Below are 15,957 nucleotides of genomic sequence, written 5' to 3'. Positions count from 1 at the left end.
GTCTGTCCCGTAGGAGAATAGCTTAGTCGCTTTAAATTCCTTCTCGAATCCCCAGACAATGAAGTGTATGAAGAGTATGAAGACGAAAATTGAGGAACCTTCCAGTATCTCAACAATGTCTTAGTTGAGCAAATCTCGAGTACTATAAATGTTGTTGCTTATCAGTAGTTCTTTCATGTCTTCTCTCACTGATCTCTAAACATCGATTCATCAATCATCATTCACGACATCATGCCGCCCCCAACCACCATAATACATGTAATGAGACATGCTCAAGTGCGTATTTTCCATATGCCCCCATAGAAACTGCCAACTAATTCCTCGCTTGTAGCACGATGAATCTACTGGGCTATTAACGAATGAAGGGAAGGAACAAGCACTCAGACTTGCTCGCCTATTCCGAAACGAACGATTTATAATGGCGCAATATATCACCCATATATTTTGTTCGCCAATGCCTCGATGTCAGCAAACTGCAGAAATAGCCCTTGGAGATATGATTGCTCGCGGAATTCCAATCGTCACTGTACAAGAGCTCTCTGACAATAGGGAAGTAGGTCTCTCATTTATTTGGAGGTACATCAGTCTTCGTGAGAGGAATGAGATCATAATGATAACTCAGGGTGTTGTTCTGGAAACACTCCTCAGTCTCCACAACGTTGGTTAGTTCCCCTCCAATACTTCTGATGCCAAAAGACTTTGGGTAAGGCATGAATAACAGACTACCTAGTATATCAACCAGAAGAGTTCCCTAATGTTCTAATCAGGAGCTACCTTTTGATCCAAGAGCTTCACTATGTTCCTCGTCCAAGATTGCGTAGGGAGAGAGGGCCAATAGATCCACCGCCTGACTATTCAACCGCACGCTACCACATGGCTGTCGAATGTGCAAAAGTTTTGGTTAAATACGTACCGATCGTATGGTTCGTTATCAGTGTGATAGGTCTGATCATTTATTACACAATGACATCGTCTCAAAGGGCCCACTAGTGTTCGTACATTAAATCCACATTGAATCGATATCTAATCTTCCACGATGCAAACCCAATCATCAACCACTTGGACTGGACATTCAAGATCTTCACTCCTTAGCCATGAAATAATAGACCTAAAATTTAATAGATCCATTGTCGATTTCATCTACCTACTATAGTTTTGCCATTCTGCCAAGGGAGGTTAAAAACGATAGTCAATTCCATTTTACCATTATCCATGTCCACCAACTGAACTTTGGTTTGGTGAACTTGCAACGGTTAAATACATATCCTGAGACTAAAACATATCTTCTCTGTGCCTGTGTTGATTGGGAGAATAGAATTTCAACAAAAAAAGCTTCAAGCTATCCAGATGTGATGGAGACTAACATGTCGTCTGTTGCAGAAGGACTATTATCATCTTCCTGCAATAACAACTTTCAGACTCGCAGCAATGGACGAGCTTTGACTAGGTAAGCGAGTGTAGTTTGATGAGATATTCGATAGCGAGCCGGAATCAACAAAAACATCATGACCACCTTGTCACAATGTTTTCTACTTCGGATACGTAGAATTGGGACTCCGGGCTTTTTCTTTGGAAGTAGTAGCATGGAAAGAAAAACTCCCACGCTGCAGGATATTTACACAGTGGTGACATTGCAAACATCTGTTGAGGTTATCACAGACGAAACGCGTGGTCATCCCATTTTTCCTAAATAGGAGCCAGATATGAGCCAGAACTCGGGGTACAAATCGGAATGAAATGATGATAAAATGAAGGTGCTAATAATAAGTTATAAGTATCGTATATGGGCATGTATATAAAGCGGGCTCACAGACGGGGAAAGAATAAATATAGTCCGAGCGCCATTTCAGCCACACCCTGTACTAAAACATCAAGGTACAGCCACACATTGGCGCGAAATACTTGGTCGCATTTCCCATTTCAACGCGTTCCTGGCTCTAAAGGAATTCCATCAAATAACCTCAACTTCAATTACATTTCTGACCTCAAAAATCATCAACTCAATCAAGATAGCGATTTGCCATTGTGGTTCTCATCATCTCACCAATTTCTCAACTTAAAGCACAACTACACCGCCAACATGACGGACTATTCCCAACTCAAGGTCCCTGAGCTTAAGAAGCTCCTTCAAGAGAAGTCCTTGCCTATCTCTGGCAACAAGGCAGATTTGATCGCCAGGTTACAAGAATCCGAGAAAGCGCCAGCTGCTGGAGCTATAGGTATGTTCAATTGAAAAATGCGTTCTAGGAATCTAGAGCTGAAAATTCTTAGCAACAACAGGAGAAGATGAAATCGATTGGGACGAAGACGACGAAAAGAAACCAGCACCCGCAGAAGCTGCGATAACTGCTGTTGGAGGAAAAGAAGAGATCCCCAACCCTACCAAAGTTCCGAATCAAGAACCTGCGATCGATCCTGCCAAAACCACAGATTTGAAGGTTACCGGAGGCGAAGGTGTTCCAACAGCTGAAGATGGTGCAATCGCAGCCTCGGGTCCCACCACAACTGAAGTCGCACCTGTACCAGAAGCACCAAAACAGGATTTCAGCGCCGGTATCGAAAAGTCTGATGCGCAGAAAGAGGCAGAGAAACGTGCTGCAAGAGCCAAGAGATTTGGTATTACAGAGGACGATGAGGCGGCGAAATTGGCAGAACGTGCGAAGAAATTTGGACTGGATAACAGTAAAATTGTCGAGGGGCTGGATAGCGCATTACCGGAAAGAAGACAAAAGAGAGCTCGGGAAGATGGTAGACAAGGAGGAAGAAATTCAAAAAGACCAACACCAGACTCCAGGAGACCACAGCAGGGCCCAAGAAATGCGCAGAAGTCCTCTCCAAAGCCGCCTGCAGCAGGTCGTGTCACCGATAACCCGGCTGAGAAGGCGAAGGCGGAAGCTAGAGCAAAGAGATTTGCGACTGCTGAATAAAGGGACCTACAAAGATGACATAGCTATCTATCGCAACAACACGATCAGCTAGCGTTCCTGTATACTAGTGATTTTTTTGATTTTCCACGGATATCAGCGGCCTTAATTATTTACAAAATACCATTGATACGAAACATTTTCCCTCTCATGTTTTGGATCCCGTGAGCGCTTCAATTTCCCATAAGATACGTCAAAACAAGCTCTGTCCGTGCATCCTAATCATGTGCCATTTTCCACGGGAACTTTTTGCAGTTGTACTTTATCTATTTCAATGGTTTTCAACGTTCAGGCGCAAGGTCCATCCAGGTCTCGGACAAATATATCATTGTGAGTATGCAATAGTCGGAATTTTGAGTGTTGGGAAGAATAAAAGGAACCAATCGCCACTTATGATTTGAGCGAGAGATATAATAGGCACTCGATAGTGCCAGGGGAAGGTCGACTGAAATGTTGACGTCCAACAATTATCCTCTGAGCTTCCCGAAGGATCTGCACTATGCGTTCAATGGAACAAGTACCGCGAATGGAAATTCCCAAGTGACTTTTATAAATGTGATAGGAGTAGCAGAGAAAATGGTAAACATCCGTATCTACACGCCAAGAAGACATGCCACACCGATGCCCGGAAAACGGACTCTTGATCAACATTTCCTTCATCCAATAATATGAGAGAACGGTCGATTTCCCAATTCTAGTACGCCATCGATGTTCCAGACAGAAAACCAAAATACTAGAATGGAGAGAAGTAACTGGGTTTACAGCCATACATTTTAGCATCACGTTACTGATTTGGACCCGAAGTTAGGGAAAGGTGTACGTCTTCTGGTGGTCCAATGAGAAGGTCTAGAACCCTGCTGGATGGGAAGTCATCTATCACCCGTGGCTTGGAAATTGGTTGCGGTGCGGTCCTGAGTCCCGGAAAAAGGGTTTTCTGTGGGTGATCTCTTTATCACGTTTGATTGATTTGATTGATGGATGGATTAATTGATATTCCCTTTCCCCTCTTCTCTTCTCCTAAAATTCAAAACTTGACTTTGAGTGTTTTTTGGTTGAAAAATCTGAGAAATTTGCCTGCCAACGCATAGTGTAGAAACCTGCCTACCTAGACAAATTCCAACATATCGTGTAGTTTGGAAAATCAGAAGAGTCCATCGTTAAGGTTGGTTTCAATATGTGGCGTATGTATGTATCTTCTCCATCGTATCGTCGTCTATCATGTACTTCGCCACAGTCCAGCGACCCAGTCGATGATTTTCTGCATCGCATCGTATGACAACGCAACAATTTCGCCATTGTGTTGTGGATTTACTGCGGATGATAGGTATGGAGATGGATAGTGGCTAGGTAGACTTCAGCTTGTCTGGGAAGGGATTACGGTACCAAGATTTGGAGATGTGTATGTGTGTGTGTATGTACGTATGTATGTATGTATGTATGTAATGTATGTGCGTATAGGGTTCTCAGACCGGTAGGTGGAACGTGAGGGTAAGGACGCTCAGCCTCAACTGCCAACTGTTACTTCGGGAGTCATTTGTGCACGTACGGATTGGATGCTTGGAATGGGATTTGGAGAGTTCACTCGATGAGCGATTGGAATGTGTATTGGTATTGGGGATCAGGGTGTGTTTTTGCTTGATGATCGTAATAATATCTGGCTGTACTATGTAAGGCGAGCACAATTTGCTCTGTTGGGTAAGGGTATCTATCCTTGTACACCTATTCCTAGTATGTATCGCGTGTGCCGATACGCTTAGATAGGAAGTAATTGTATTGACTGACTGGTGACTTGATGTTACTGTTTGTGTGTTTATACGGTGAGGTATTTGGATTTCTTGATAGGCAAGTAGATTTAATTACTGGAATCAATCACTAAACGGAATACGTACTCTCTCCTCGTTTGGATATATCGCGAGCAAGGGTTAACGAGCTAATATGTCATCTATAGCTAATTGATGATCAAATTGACCACTCGAGTAGATAGGTGATCAATCCTTCAGGATCAATATAACGATGAGAACTTTGTATGGTTGAAGATAGAGGGAGACGGGTAAAGATATTCTGCACTCATGCTACCAGAAGAATCAGCCATGTAGCAAGATGACATTGCTCCGAAGCGGAATGGAAAGGATAAAGGTTGATTCGAGCCAGGTTCACGTCTTGAGAATAGGTCTTATAGGCTCGTTCAGCTAAACCCCAGATTCTTAGTATTGAGCCGGTCACAACATGAGATGATGAGAGGCCAGTTTACGGGGATTGTTGCTGAAAGCTGATATGGTGTACGATGTACGATGTGTGGTGTTTGATGTACACAGTAGGTAATATGTAGTAGATAGCCATAGTTGTCTAGTTAAGGAAGGCGCTTGACAACGTTTAGTCCCACACCAAGACCAAAACTTCAGTGACAACGGATGGTGAGCATGAATGTTACCAAAGTACAATGGTACCAACTCTTCAAGTAAATCACCAACCGACATCAGCATATACGACGATGGACTGGCAGAAGCGCAAAAGACCCGCTCAGCACATGGGCAGAGAAAGAATAAACCAACTGGTGTGTAACAAGCGCGCTTTGGAATCTGAGACTACATCGTAGTACCTCATATCAATCATTTCGATCATCGTAAGGATTAAACCAATTGGAGAATTCACGAATCATACCATCTTGTCACTTCAAGTCGATCCAGTCAATCTTTCACGATATGTTATCTATCATCTACCAATTATCTCTTCCTCTGGCCGTCTCATCAATGTAACCTTGTTCTACCCGACAAATGATGATTTGGCGTTTAACAAGAAAACTCTTCCATCGGGTCTTGAGCCAAAATCGACTCGTTGTGTGATTGATGGATGGACGATAGAAAACTATCATCGAAAATAGCTAGGTAGCTAGGTAGCTGGGTATGTACTCCGTATATTTTCCAAGCAATTATTGTCTCCTCACCACCAAACCAAAGCTTTGTCATTTACCAATGAATCTCTGAATGAGGCCCAAGAAGCATATCATAGGCTTTCGAGTACATACCGGCCATTCTAACATGACGGTTTTGCCTTACATTGCCTATATTCTCAATGCAGATACTCTAACCCTTACATTTACATTTACATTTATTACATTTACACCAAATTCGAGAATTGTGATCTTCCAAACGACTCAATTGAGAACACAACGAGACTGGACTTGGTACTTTTCCCTCTTTAGTCTACTAGGTTTACATCTTAGGCCTCAATTTAACGGTCACTAATCTTTATTCATATCGAGATCTTCGTCTCATCGGCTACTCCAGAGGCACAGTCACATAGGCCCATGTCGATGGACCGTGGAAGAGACCCAATCCTTCAGACAAATGGTTGAGCAGATGGGACCTCACAATAACGAGAACGCCACAACGCACGCAAGTACCGGGCATGAACGGAAAATAGCCTATGATTATGATACCGCCTGCAGCTTCCTAGGATATCCAGAAATCATGATGACTCTCTCATGTATCTCTCTCTACTGCATGTCCAGAATTCTTGGTTCTTTCGGGTTGGAATCTAATTATTGGTACATTCTCCATACATGTACTCACTCACACATACGTACATATCAGACTAATACTGTGCATATACCCAAAATTCCTTCGTACGCTATTGTATATATTACGTCCCGCACCTTTTCTGCTTGCAGTGCCACCCAAAATAAATAAAACCAGTGTCGAGACTCCATCGAGCTGCAGGAACCAAAAGTCCAATCGGCGCCAGTGGTTTATCGCTCCATCGCTCTATCGACTCAAAAAGTATCGTCTCCATTATTTTGACGGGAAAAACTATACGGTGACAGTCCCCACACTCTAGGCCCTATCCTTTTCCCGCTAGGTACGAAGTACGACCTTTATTATCAACCACAACCACAACCACAACCACAACGACTGGCAATCCTCCCAAAAAATATTCTTAAGAAAATCATCGGCATTTTCTTCTTCTATTTCTTCTTTCTCTTTTCTGTTTTTGCTTTTGACTCTTGAATAGTCGGTCAAGTTGATCTTTCGTTGTATTTTCCGGATTTCCTATAAGTTACCTTTTACTTTGTTCAATATCCATATACCCTGAGATACCCTGATACCCTACCCTGGCGGTGATCCATACGTTTTTCATTATCCATTTGTTGCCTTCACGTGCTCGAATCCAGATATATTGGATACACACTTAATTTCCTCCTATTACGACCACACCATCTTCTCGGCTTTTCAATATTTCTATGCAGTAAAATCTGCAATGAGACACAGATCCCCCGACTTGATAATCTAAGAGAGGTGTAAAAAGGTATTATACTTTAGAACTTCTTTGATCATCTATCACTATACTCACTGGCTTTTAGTCTTGAAAAGATATTGACTTTCTCGTCGAGAACAAGGTTGTTTTTCATACATCATAGATCAAATGTCAAGAATATACCCTGGTCACTGCTTATAACCACCGGTGGATCCACACACACCTTTCTTTGAAGAATGTTACTGGAAGAAAGAAGTCATGGCATCCAACAATATGCAATTTGGTTTACCATCCAGGCCAAATGTTACAGTATCGCAAAGAAGAGTTCCACGTCCGACCCAGCCACAAGAAGTTAGCAAGTTGAGGGGTATGGGAGACGATAGTGCATACATTAAATCTAGAAGAGAGCAAAGGAGAGCAAATTTGGAGTTGAATCAGCAGACACCACTACCCCGGCCGAGCATACGACAACCATCACCAGTACCGAGATCAAAATCCGAGAACGGATCTAGAGGGACGACAGCACCTCTACTAGGACCTGGAGCTCGTTCAAATGGGGATGTCTCGACCCTTCATCTGGTTCCGGCCGTCAACGGAAAAGTGCCTGGAAATGTTTTGAGGAGGAAGCCCTCATCGATAGCTCAACATGCTGAACTTAGTCGGCCAACAACGGCTAGGACAGCAAATAGTTCCCCAGCTAATTGGGGGCATGTATCTGGACCGAAGCCTACTACTCAAGCTTCAATAGACCCAGGACCTTCACGTATGGAAGCCTCACAGCAAGTTCGAAAGGTTTCTTCATCTTCAATCAAGGAAGCACCGCCACGGATTATACCAGAGTTGGATAGATATCGAACGAAACCAGAACATTACCGTGAGGAGTTGAATGCTAAGTTTGGATCTAACATTCCTTACAAACTGAAAACTCCCGATATATCTCCTCCCACTCCTTCAATATCTGCAGGATTTGTAAGTTCAGGTTCCAGCCACAAAAGATATAGCGGATATAGTGGAAGTGGATACAGTGCAAGTCCTTCTATAAGGTTTTCCGAGTCACCGGGCCCAAGCGCTTATAGTAGAGATACGACTCCTACTTCGATGTCATCTGTATCGCCTAGTATCTTTGTACCTTTCAAGTCTAGCATTCCAAATCGTCGAGGAAGTAGTCCTACCAGGACTAGGCCACCTGTCACTCGGAGACGCGAAAGTGATGCATCAAATGAGCTCAACAATGCAATCAACGATTCACGTGGACTACCATCGTTACGAGAGTCTGTCAATTCTTCTTCGTCTAATTCTACAGTCAAAGCGGATGGAAAAGCTCGGGACAAGGTGCATAAGAAGAAGAAGTCTTTGGCTTCTCTTCCACCTAGTCCACCACCTCGTGAGTCTTCTAATCAATTTCAGAGGTCGCCGCAAGAAAAGGTACTCCCTACCAGAGCAATCCCAAATCCACCATACGCAGGACCTATTTCATCTCCAATATCATCGACTCCAAGGCCATCAGTTCCATTAATAGAGACGGCCGATAGACCTTCACCCCCAAGAAGACCTAGCAGGGATGGTACTCCGGATTTGAGGTCCCAGATTGGAGACTTTGCGGTACTTCAAAGCAACTTTACTGGCATGAGGTTTACACACAATAAAAGCAATAGCGTTTCTTCTCAAAGAGCAGCATCATCCCCTCTTCAAACTTCCATGACTCAAGCATCACCAGAGTCATCCCGGAATCCATCTCCAGCTCTGGTCCACCCACTACATCGGGATCTTACTCCAGCACCTACCGGTCTTGGAATAATCCCAAGTCTCAGGCCACCTTCTCGAAATCGCATAACTCGCACTCCAAGCCCAAGTGTCGATAGTGGAAAGCATCGCTTTGGACTCTTTGGTCGAAGAACAAAGACAGCCCCTGAAGTAACAACACTCTCGACAGAAAAATCTCAAAAGAAAGGACCAGCTGCAGGTACTGGCCATGAAGGGTATACAAGATATGCTCTACGCGGGCGTACTATTACCAGACCCACTGCCGGTAAGCCTCGAGAAAGAAGTTTGAGTGGAGCTGCAGTATCTAAAGATCAATTGGATACCACGGATCCATTCTTCCGGGATCGTATGAGCCCTGTTATCATATCAGGTGGTGGAACGATAAAGGAGAATCGCAACTCTATTGTTGAAGTTGTCAGTCGTACAGAGAGTGACACTAGTCTCCCTGCACTGGATCAGAGTATTTCTCAGACTAGTTTGAGTCAAAAGGCGCCCAGAACCATTTTGCAACCATCAGCAATTCCAAAAGAAGATAGTAAGAGAACTTCTGCTATGGGTGCTTCCAAAGTTAGAAGACCTTCCGACAGCCAGGAGGAAGATGATGCAAAGAAACCATCCATTGCATTCCGAAGATCGATCCAACGTCTCAATAGTGCGACAACGACTATAAATATTCCTCAACAACTCAATATAACAACGAAAGATCCTTCATCTTCGATAAGTAGCCTGGACCCTAGCTTGTTGTCTGGTGAATCACAACTAGAGTTGGAAGAAGAAGCCGAGCGTGGAAGACAAGCCCATCTTAGTAAGCCGGCAAAATTGGAGAAGCGTGCAAGGTCACCTCGGAAATGGAATTTCTTTCACCGGCATGCACCAAAACCAGAGACCGAGATCAAATCCGACGCGGTACCTGTCACTATTGGTAGACAGCCTGTCAAGCCCATACCCCACTACGCCATGTTTGAATTTTCTGATGAGCCAGAGGATACCGATAGTGTGGATTTAGCGGAAATTTTGAGAGATTCAGAAGTGGTAGGACTAACTGATGAGCAATTGAACGAACTTAGGTTTAGTAATTACAAGGAGAATATCCGACGTATTGAGGAGCTTCAAACAGCAATGGCACCTTCACTTCCAGAGATGGTTCCAGCGACGGTTGCTTTTTCACCACCGGAATTGATAATTCCTTTACCACCACAAGTTCCTCAAACTCAAATAGAATCTCAGGTTCAAAGAGAAGGGACACCTATTCGACCAAGTCGCCTCCAACAAGTTGGTCGCATTCCAAAAGTTGTATCTGCAAGACCTGAGGCTACATCTCCAATATCTTTCTCGAGACCATTTGCAAGATTGAGCACTATACAGCCTTCCATGGATTTGTCTTCGTTTGATGTTGATTCTGTTGCTTTGGGAGCAAGTCCACCGAAATTTTCTAGCCCTGAAACTTACTCGGCAAAATTCAGCAGTCCACCATTGTATCAACGAGAATTTCTGGCCTTTTCACCAAGAAGGTCTCCTAGGAACAATTCCACAGCTACGACGAGTAGCTCAAGCACAATCAATTGTGCTGAGATCACGGCAATTATCCCCGAACCCGATTCGGCGTTAGTAGAAGATGAAGTATGGGACGAATACGACGATTTGATCGAAACGGAAAGTACGGCGAGAAAATCTCGCATTGTTTCTACAACATCATCTTGTGGTGTTCCATTTCAATATGAAACTTATCAAAGTCCCTCTACCCGTGTTATCAAGCCCATGCTTCAAGCTTCTCCTTTTCCTAATCGCGAATTGCCTGAATTGCCACGTCGAAGATCTGCCATTACGTCTATAGCATCGAGTTGCTTTAGCATCGATGTGGACGCGACTATGGAAGTTGGAGATCAAGATACGTTGAAATCGAAGCCCTCGCCAACAGCCCCAGCATTCTCTCCCGAATTACTCAAACGCAACAATTCTCTTCATTCGACCAAATCTCAACAGCTTTCAATAGTTGAATCAAGGAAATCTGGTTCTAGTGATACATCACGAATCTCAGGAGCTAGTCTTCTAAGGATTGAATCTGAAGAAAGCAATTCTCCAATTTCACAAGTTAATTTGAGAGTTGGAAGTATGAGTGTTAGTAAATGGCTTACTTTTGGGAATGTATTGTTTAGTCCAGCTAGAGATGAGGTAGGCAATTTGATGGATGGGCCCAGGACGAAATGTCATTCCATTTTGGTTATTGATGGGCTTGGCAATGGTATGTTTGATCCATGTTTATTCTTGGCATGAAACTAATACGCATTAGACGACTGGTCTTTCTATGCAGCAGAAACTTATCCGACTTGTACATTTTACAATCTATCCCCTACCGCTCCTCCTCCAACTGCCAATACTAAGAACCCCGCCTACTTACTTCCACCTCCTAATCACCGACAAATTCAATTTTCTCCTCTCAGCAGCACTTCGAAATTTCCCTTCCCATCCTCTACGTTCAGCACCGTAATTTTCCGCTTCCCTTCCTCTCTCACAACTCAAGTCTACAATCACATCCTATCCGAATCTCGACGCGTACTCAAACCAGGTGGATACATCGAAATTACACTTCTCAATCTCGATATGTTAAATATGGGACCTCGTACTCGTCGCGCTGTGCGAGGTCTAAAAACAAGGTTGAAGAACAGAGATGAGGGTGTTGTGTTGGGCAGTTTGGGAGATATGATTTTGAGAGGACTTGGAGCGAGAGGATTTAGGGATGTGAAGAGTTGTCGGGTGGGGATTCCGGTGGTGGGACTATTGGAAAGGGTTAGGAGTGGAAACGAGAAGGAAATTGAGGAGGTTCATCGACGAAAGGGAAAGAAGGAAGAACGAAGTTTGGCCGAAATGATGAAGGAGGAAAGTGAATCTGCAGATGAAAGTATTACGCGGATGGTAGCGAAGGTGGGAAGGTGGTGGTATGGAAGATGTTATGAAGCCTCTCTACTTGCTTTTGAATCGAAAACTAGGATGGAGAACGATGAGAAGGAAGGGAACGCAAAAGAGAAAGAAACGAAAAGCATCTTTACCGATATCAAGGTCTTAGACGAATGCGAGAAATGGAACGCGAGTTTCAAATTGGTGGTTATACATGCGCAAAAACCAGTGGTGGTTAGGAGGAGAACTAATAGTGTTTGAGGTTTGCTCTATCAAAATGACATGATTAATGGATGAAAGAATGGAAGAGGGGAAATTTTTAAAATTTCATGAGATGGTTGGATGGGTGCGAACCCGATTTTTTGTATACAGGATCTTTTTTCTTTTTTCTTCTTGGATTCGGTTCGATTCGATTCGGATGGAGGTCACCGGTTGGCTTTTTTATAATGCAGTGCGATCTGAGATTGCGGGTTTGATGATTAAGGGTTTTGATGGGATGAGGTGGGATTGAATTGTATGGGGTGAGAGGAGGTGGATGAAAGAGGTGGATGATAGAGAGAGGGGGAGAAATACGGATTATGAATTATGATGAATTTATGAAGTTTGCTTTTTGTTTTTATAAGTGGTTTGGGTGGTGGGGGGTAATTCTATTATGCGGGGTAAGAAGAGCTGGGCGGAAGTGGTAGAGAGGAGAAAAGATATCCATGGGGAAGATATTGAGTGATATGTATCGAGAGATGGGAGATGAGAGATGAGAAAAGGGAAGAGAAGATACTGGATTAGTTAGGTGGTAGTGTAGATATAGAAAAATGAATGAATAAATGAATAAATCATAAGTCAGATAGTTGATAAAAGTGAATCAAGGTACACCTCCTGGATTATCTTGCTTTTCGCGAGAAGTGTTAGTAGAGTACGTGGTAGGTAGACGAAAGAATCGATCCGGTGTTAAGCAACAATCACAATGATCCATTACAAATTGAACAATCAAAATATGCATAGATTTGGATATCAAAACGTGGAAAAATGAATGTGACAATTCTTTCTAGGGGGGGGAGTGTTCAGTTAGTTTATGTGTTGTATTTATTAATGCTCCTCATTTCCTGTTATTAGATTGTTTTTTTCTTCTCGTGGTTTTTATACAAGGGCTAGGGGTTAGGGACTATGTCAAGATGGTTTGATTTGATACGGTGGGAAGGTTTTTGGTGTGTGCGTAAATGAGTTTGTGTTCGCTTAGTGCTGGTCGAATAGAGGGGAAGATTCTTGCATGGTTTGGAAGGCTAGTGTTGTGTGATTGATATCAATTGCTTCAAAGCAGGAAGCTAATATGCTAGTAATTTGTAAGGATAGTCCGACTTCGAGCTGGCTTCGATAGAATATGGTTGATAAATGTTACGATCACATACTAGAGGATATCAATAGAGGTCAAACAACTATATTTAAACTACCATCCCATGCCAGCCAGCCAGTCAACACAACAACAAGAGTATCCACCATTTCAACTCGACTTTTATCTTTCGATACCCGATGATAACGAAAGACTTCTTAACCCTTGGAAACAAGAATCATGATCCTATCACAACTAATCATGTTATGAGTCGCACAAGCAATGAATAACTGAAAGTACTTGTGATATTCTGCTCCCATCTTCCTGGGATCATACGCTTTCATTCTATCTTTAAGGTGGCACCATAAACAATTTGGCAAGGCATCTGGAGATGTGTAGGCTTGCTAGTTGGACTCAAATTGTGCTTATATCTTATTTTGTTTGGATATTATTCGAAAAGTTCTTCGAGTGAGCACATCGATCGCTGACGTTGATGGCTTTAACGCCTTTCTCACCTTGAAAACATGAGGACTTTGATGATAAGTGGCACTGGGTATCCACATATGTCGCAGTCGATGCTTATTGTTTGACATTAAGGTTGCTCTGTATCCTGTGCCCGTGATATATTCTACAATTGGGAAGACATGGTTATCATGGCTCCAGAAATGACACCCATTACAGTTGAATTTCATCACAGTCACGTCTATTTTCGGGAGTAAGAGCTCATGATTTGAAGTAAAGCAACTGGAATTATTCATCATTCAATCTAAATACATGAAGAAATGTGTATAAGAAAAAAGCAGAGACATAAAGTAACACCGTTGTGACAAATTAATCATCCTTCTTTGGTCTAACGCCCAATAACAAACACATCTGATATAGCAACTCCTTCTCATCGTATTTATCATCGAAGTTTACTCTGAGAGCATTCAAAGTGACTGGTTTACCAGTAAAACGAGCATCGAGCACTGCTTGATAAGCTTCTTCGTATGTCATACTGGTAACACGCGCATCGGAAGCTGGTGTTGCAGGTGGTTGAGGCGAGTTGTTGTTGACGGTGGCGGTGTCGTTGGTGGTGGTCCACGGGTGTCCGTGGTGGAGGGGAGGAGGTTGTTGATGGTGGCGATGGTGGCGATGGTGGCGTTTGAGTTATTATTGGCGGGGGGGAGGTAATATAAATTGGGGTTGGGGGGAAGATAAAGTTGGTGTCGTGAGGAATACGGTCGCTTCCCACGAACCTCTCCATAGCCTCATTCAATGGTTCTGGCTTATCATTAAGAGGACATCGTAACACAGAGTTCTTGAAGTCTAACAAGAACATCACCACGTAACAAGTTTCCGTAATGACATCTTGGGCGAGGGCCAGGTAGAATTTACCACCACAATGTTAACAACTGCGAATTCTGCAGATTTATCCGTAGCGTTGGCAACTCGTCATTCGATGAACAAGTTGAAGTGGTCTGAGAAGCGGGAGGTTCGTAACACTTTGTTGACAGCTTTGTGAATGCAGAAATCCACGCCGCTAACAGACTTCCAAGCTTTGGGGTGTGGAATAACCACAGAAAGAAAAAGAGTCGACAACTTGATGTCACCTCTACTGGTAACAAGGCTAACATCTCTCCAGCCATGAGCCGGAGGTCTGCCACTGTCGAAACTCTTTTTAACAAAGCAGAAAAAGAAGCCGTGCCATGGTGCACCTTCGTAACCTATAACAGCATCATTCCATCCTTCCAGGCTATCCTGTAGCGAGTAACATGCTGCATAAATCTGCCTCTCAATAATAACACCCGATGATCCTGAGGCATCGTTTGAGGTTATGAAAGATACTTATCAATCGATCTGCCTTTCCAATCATCTCAAGGGAAGAGTCCTACCATTTGTAGTCTTGATGGAAAAGTCGACAATTCGAGAAGCAGATTGTGGATTTCTCAGGCTGCTTGTGACTTGTGGAGTGTTCCTCGCGACGATGCTGTCGATTACGATGTCATCCGAAAAGAGTGTTCTTTGCAATCATCTCAATGAGAAAGGTCCTACCAGCTGCAGCCTTGATGGGAAAGTCGATAATGTTAGCGGCACGATCTGAACCTTTCAGACTGCTCTTGACTCGCGCAGTATTTCTTACGCGAAGACGCTCGATTGCGATATCTTCCGAGGCAGTATTGCTCACAATGAGGCGCTTGATTGCGTTGTCTTCCGAAAGCAGTGTTCCTCGAAACAAGACTGTTAATTGCGTTACCATCCCAAAGCAGTAATCCTCGCAACACGGCACTTGATTAAGATGTCTTCCGAAAGCAAAGTTCCCCGCAACAAGACTCTCGATTAAGGCCTCCGAAAGCAACATTCCTCACAACAAGGCTCTCAGTTACGATGTCTTCCGAAATCATCTGAGACGGCAGCAGAAGGTTTTTCCAAATGGTAGACTTCTCTTGACATCGATCATTTGGCCTGATTGTCACGTAAAGAAGTGTCATTCCACCCGCGGCTTTGCAATCAATGTCGACGTTGCCAATAGTGCATTCTTGACATCATAAGATCTTATGCCAGGTGCCTGTATCTTCTGCAGTGTTCCTTGCAATAAAGCGCTCGAATGCGTCTTCCGAAAGCACCTGAGATCTGAGCAAAAAGTTATATCAAATGGTAGATTTCTTATAATAAAATGATTATAGCTTTTGGAGCAAGGTGTTTGGTTATATCTTCTGAAAGCATCTTAGATCTAAGCAAAAAGTTATGCCAAATAATCGACTTCTTATAATAAAGTAATTATAACTTCTGGGATAAGGTGCTCGATTGCGTTTT

The 15,957-nt window shown here is 43.3% G+C and overlaps 4 protein-coding genes across 4 annotated transcripts; 3 read left to right on the top strand and 1 right to left on the bottom strand.

Moving 5' to 3' along the window:
* Positions 1–231: 231 nt before the first annotated feature.
* Positions 232–667, top strand: EAF01_007042 (uncharacterized protein; the record flags this gene model as incomplete). Its single annotated transcript, XM_038915296.1, has 2 exons — positions 232–276; positions 332–667. The coding sequence occupies 2 exons, from the start codon at positions 232–234 to the stop codon at positions 665–667; spliced, it is 381 nt and encodes a 126-aa protein (XP_038768934.1).
* A 1,413-nt stretch (positions 668–2,080) lies between these two features.
* EAF01_007041 (uncharacterized protein) lies at positions 2,081–2,927 on the top strand (the record flags this gene model as incomplete). The annotated part of the gene is made up of 2 exons (XM_038915295.1): positions 2,081–2,219; positions 2,272–2,927. 2 exons carry the CDS (start codon positions 2,081–2,083, stop codon positions 2,925–2,927), a joined length of 795 nt encoding a protein of 264 aa, XP_038768933.1.
* A 2,753-nt stretch (positions 2,928–5,680) lies between these two features.
* On the top strand, positions 5,681–12,098 carry EAF01_007040 (uncharacterized protein; the record flags this gene model as incomplete). Its single annotated transcript, XM_038915294.1, has 4 exons — positions 5,681–6,108; positions 6,187–7,229; positions 7,285–11,184; positions 11,233–12,098. Exons 3-4 carry the CDS (start codon positions 7,437–7,439, stop codon positions 12,096–12,098), a joined length of 4,614 nt encoding a protein of 1,537 aa, XP_038768932.1. The 5' UTR covers positions 5,681–6,108; positions 6,187–7,229; positions 7,285–7,436.
* Positions 12,099–14,595: 2,497 nt separating this feature from the next.
* EAF01_007039 (uncharacterized protein) lies at positions 14,596–15,594 on the bottom strand (the record flags this gene model as incomplete). The annotated part of the gene is made up of 3 exons (XM_038915293.1): positions 14,596–14,957; positions 15,196–15,381; positions 15,528–15,594. 3 exons carry the CDS (start codon positions 15,592–15,594, stop codon positions 14,596–14,598), a joined length of 615 nt encoding a protein of 204 aa, XP_038768931.1.
* Between the last annotated feature and the right edge of the window lie 363 nt (positions 15,595–15,957).

This window comes from Botrytis porri (genome assembly GCF_014898465.1).
Source record: "Botrytis porri strain MUCL 3234 chromosome Unknown BPOR_009, whole genome shotgun sequence".
NCBI lineage: Eukaryota > Fungi > Ascomycota > Leotiomycetes > Helotiales > Sclerotiniaceae > Botrytis > Botrytis porri.
This window is presented reverse-complemented; position numbering and strand designations above follow the sequence as displayed.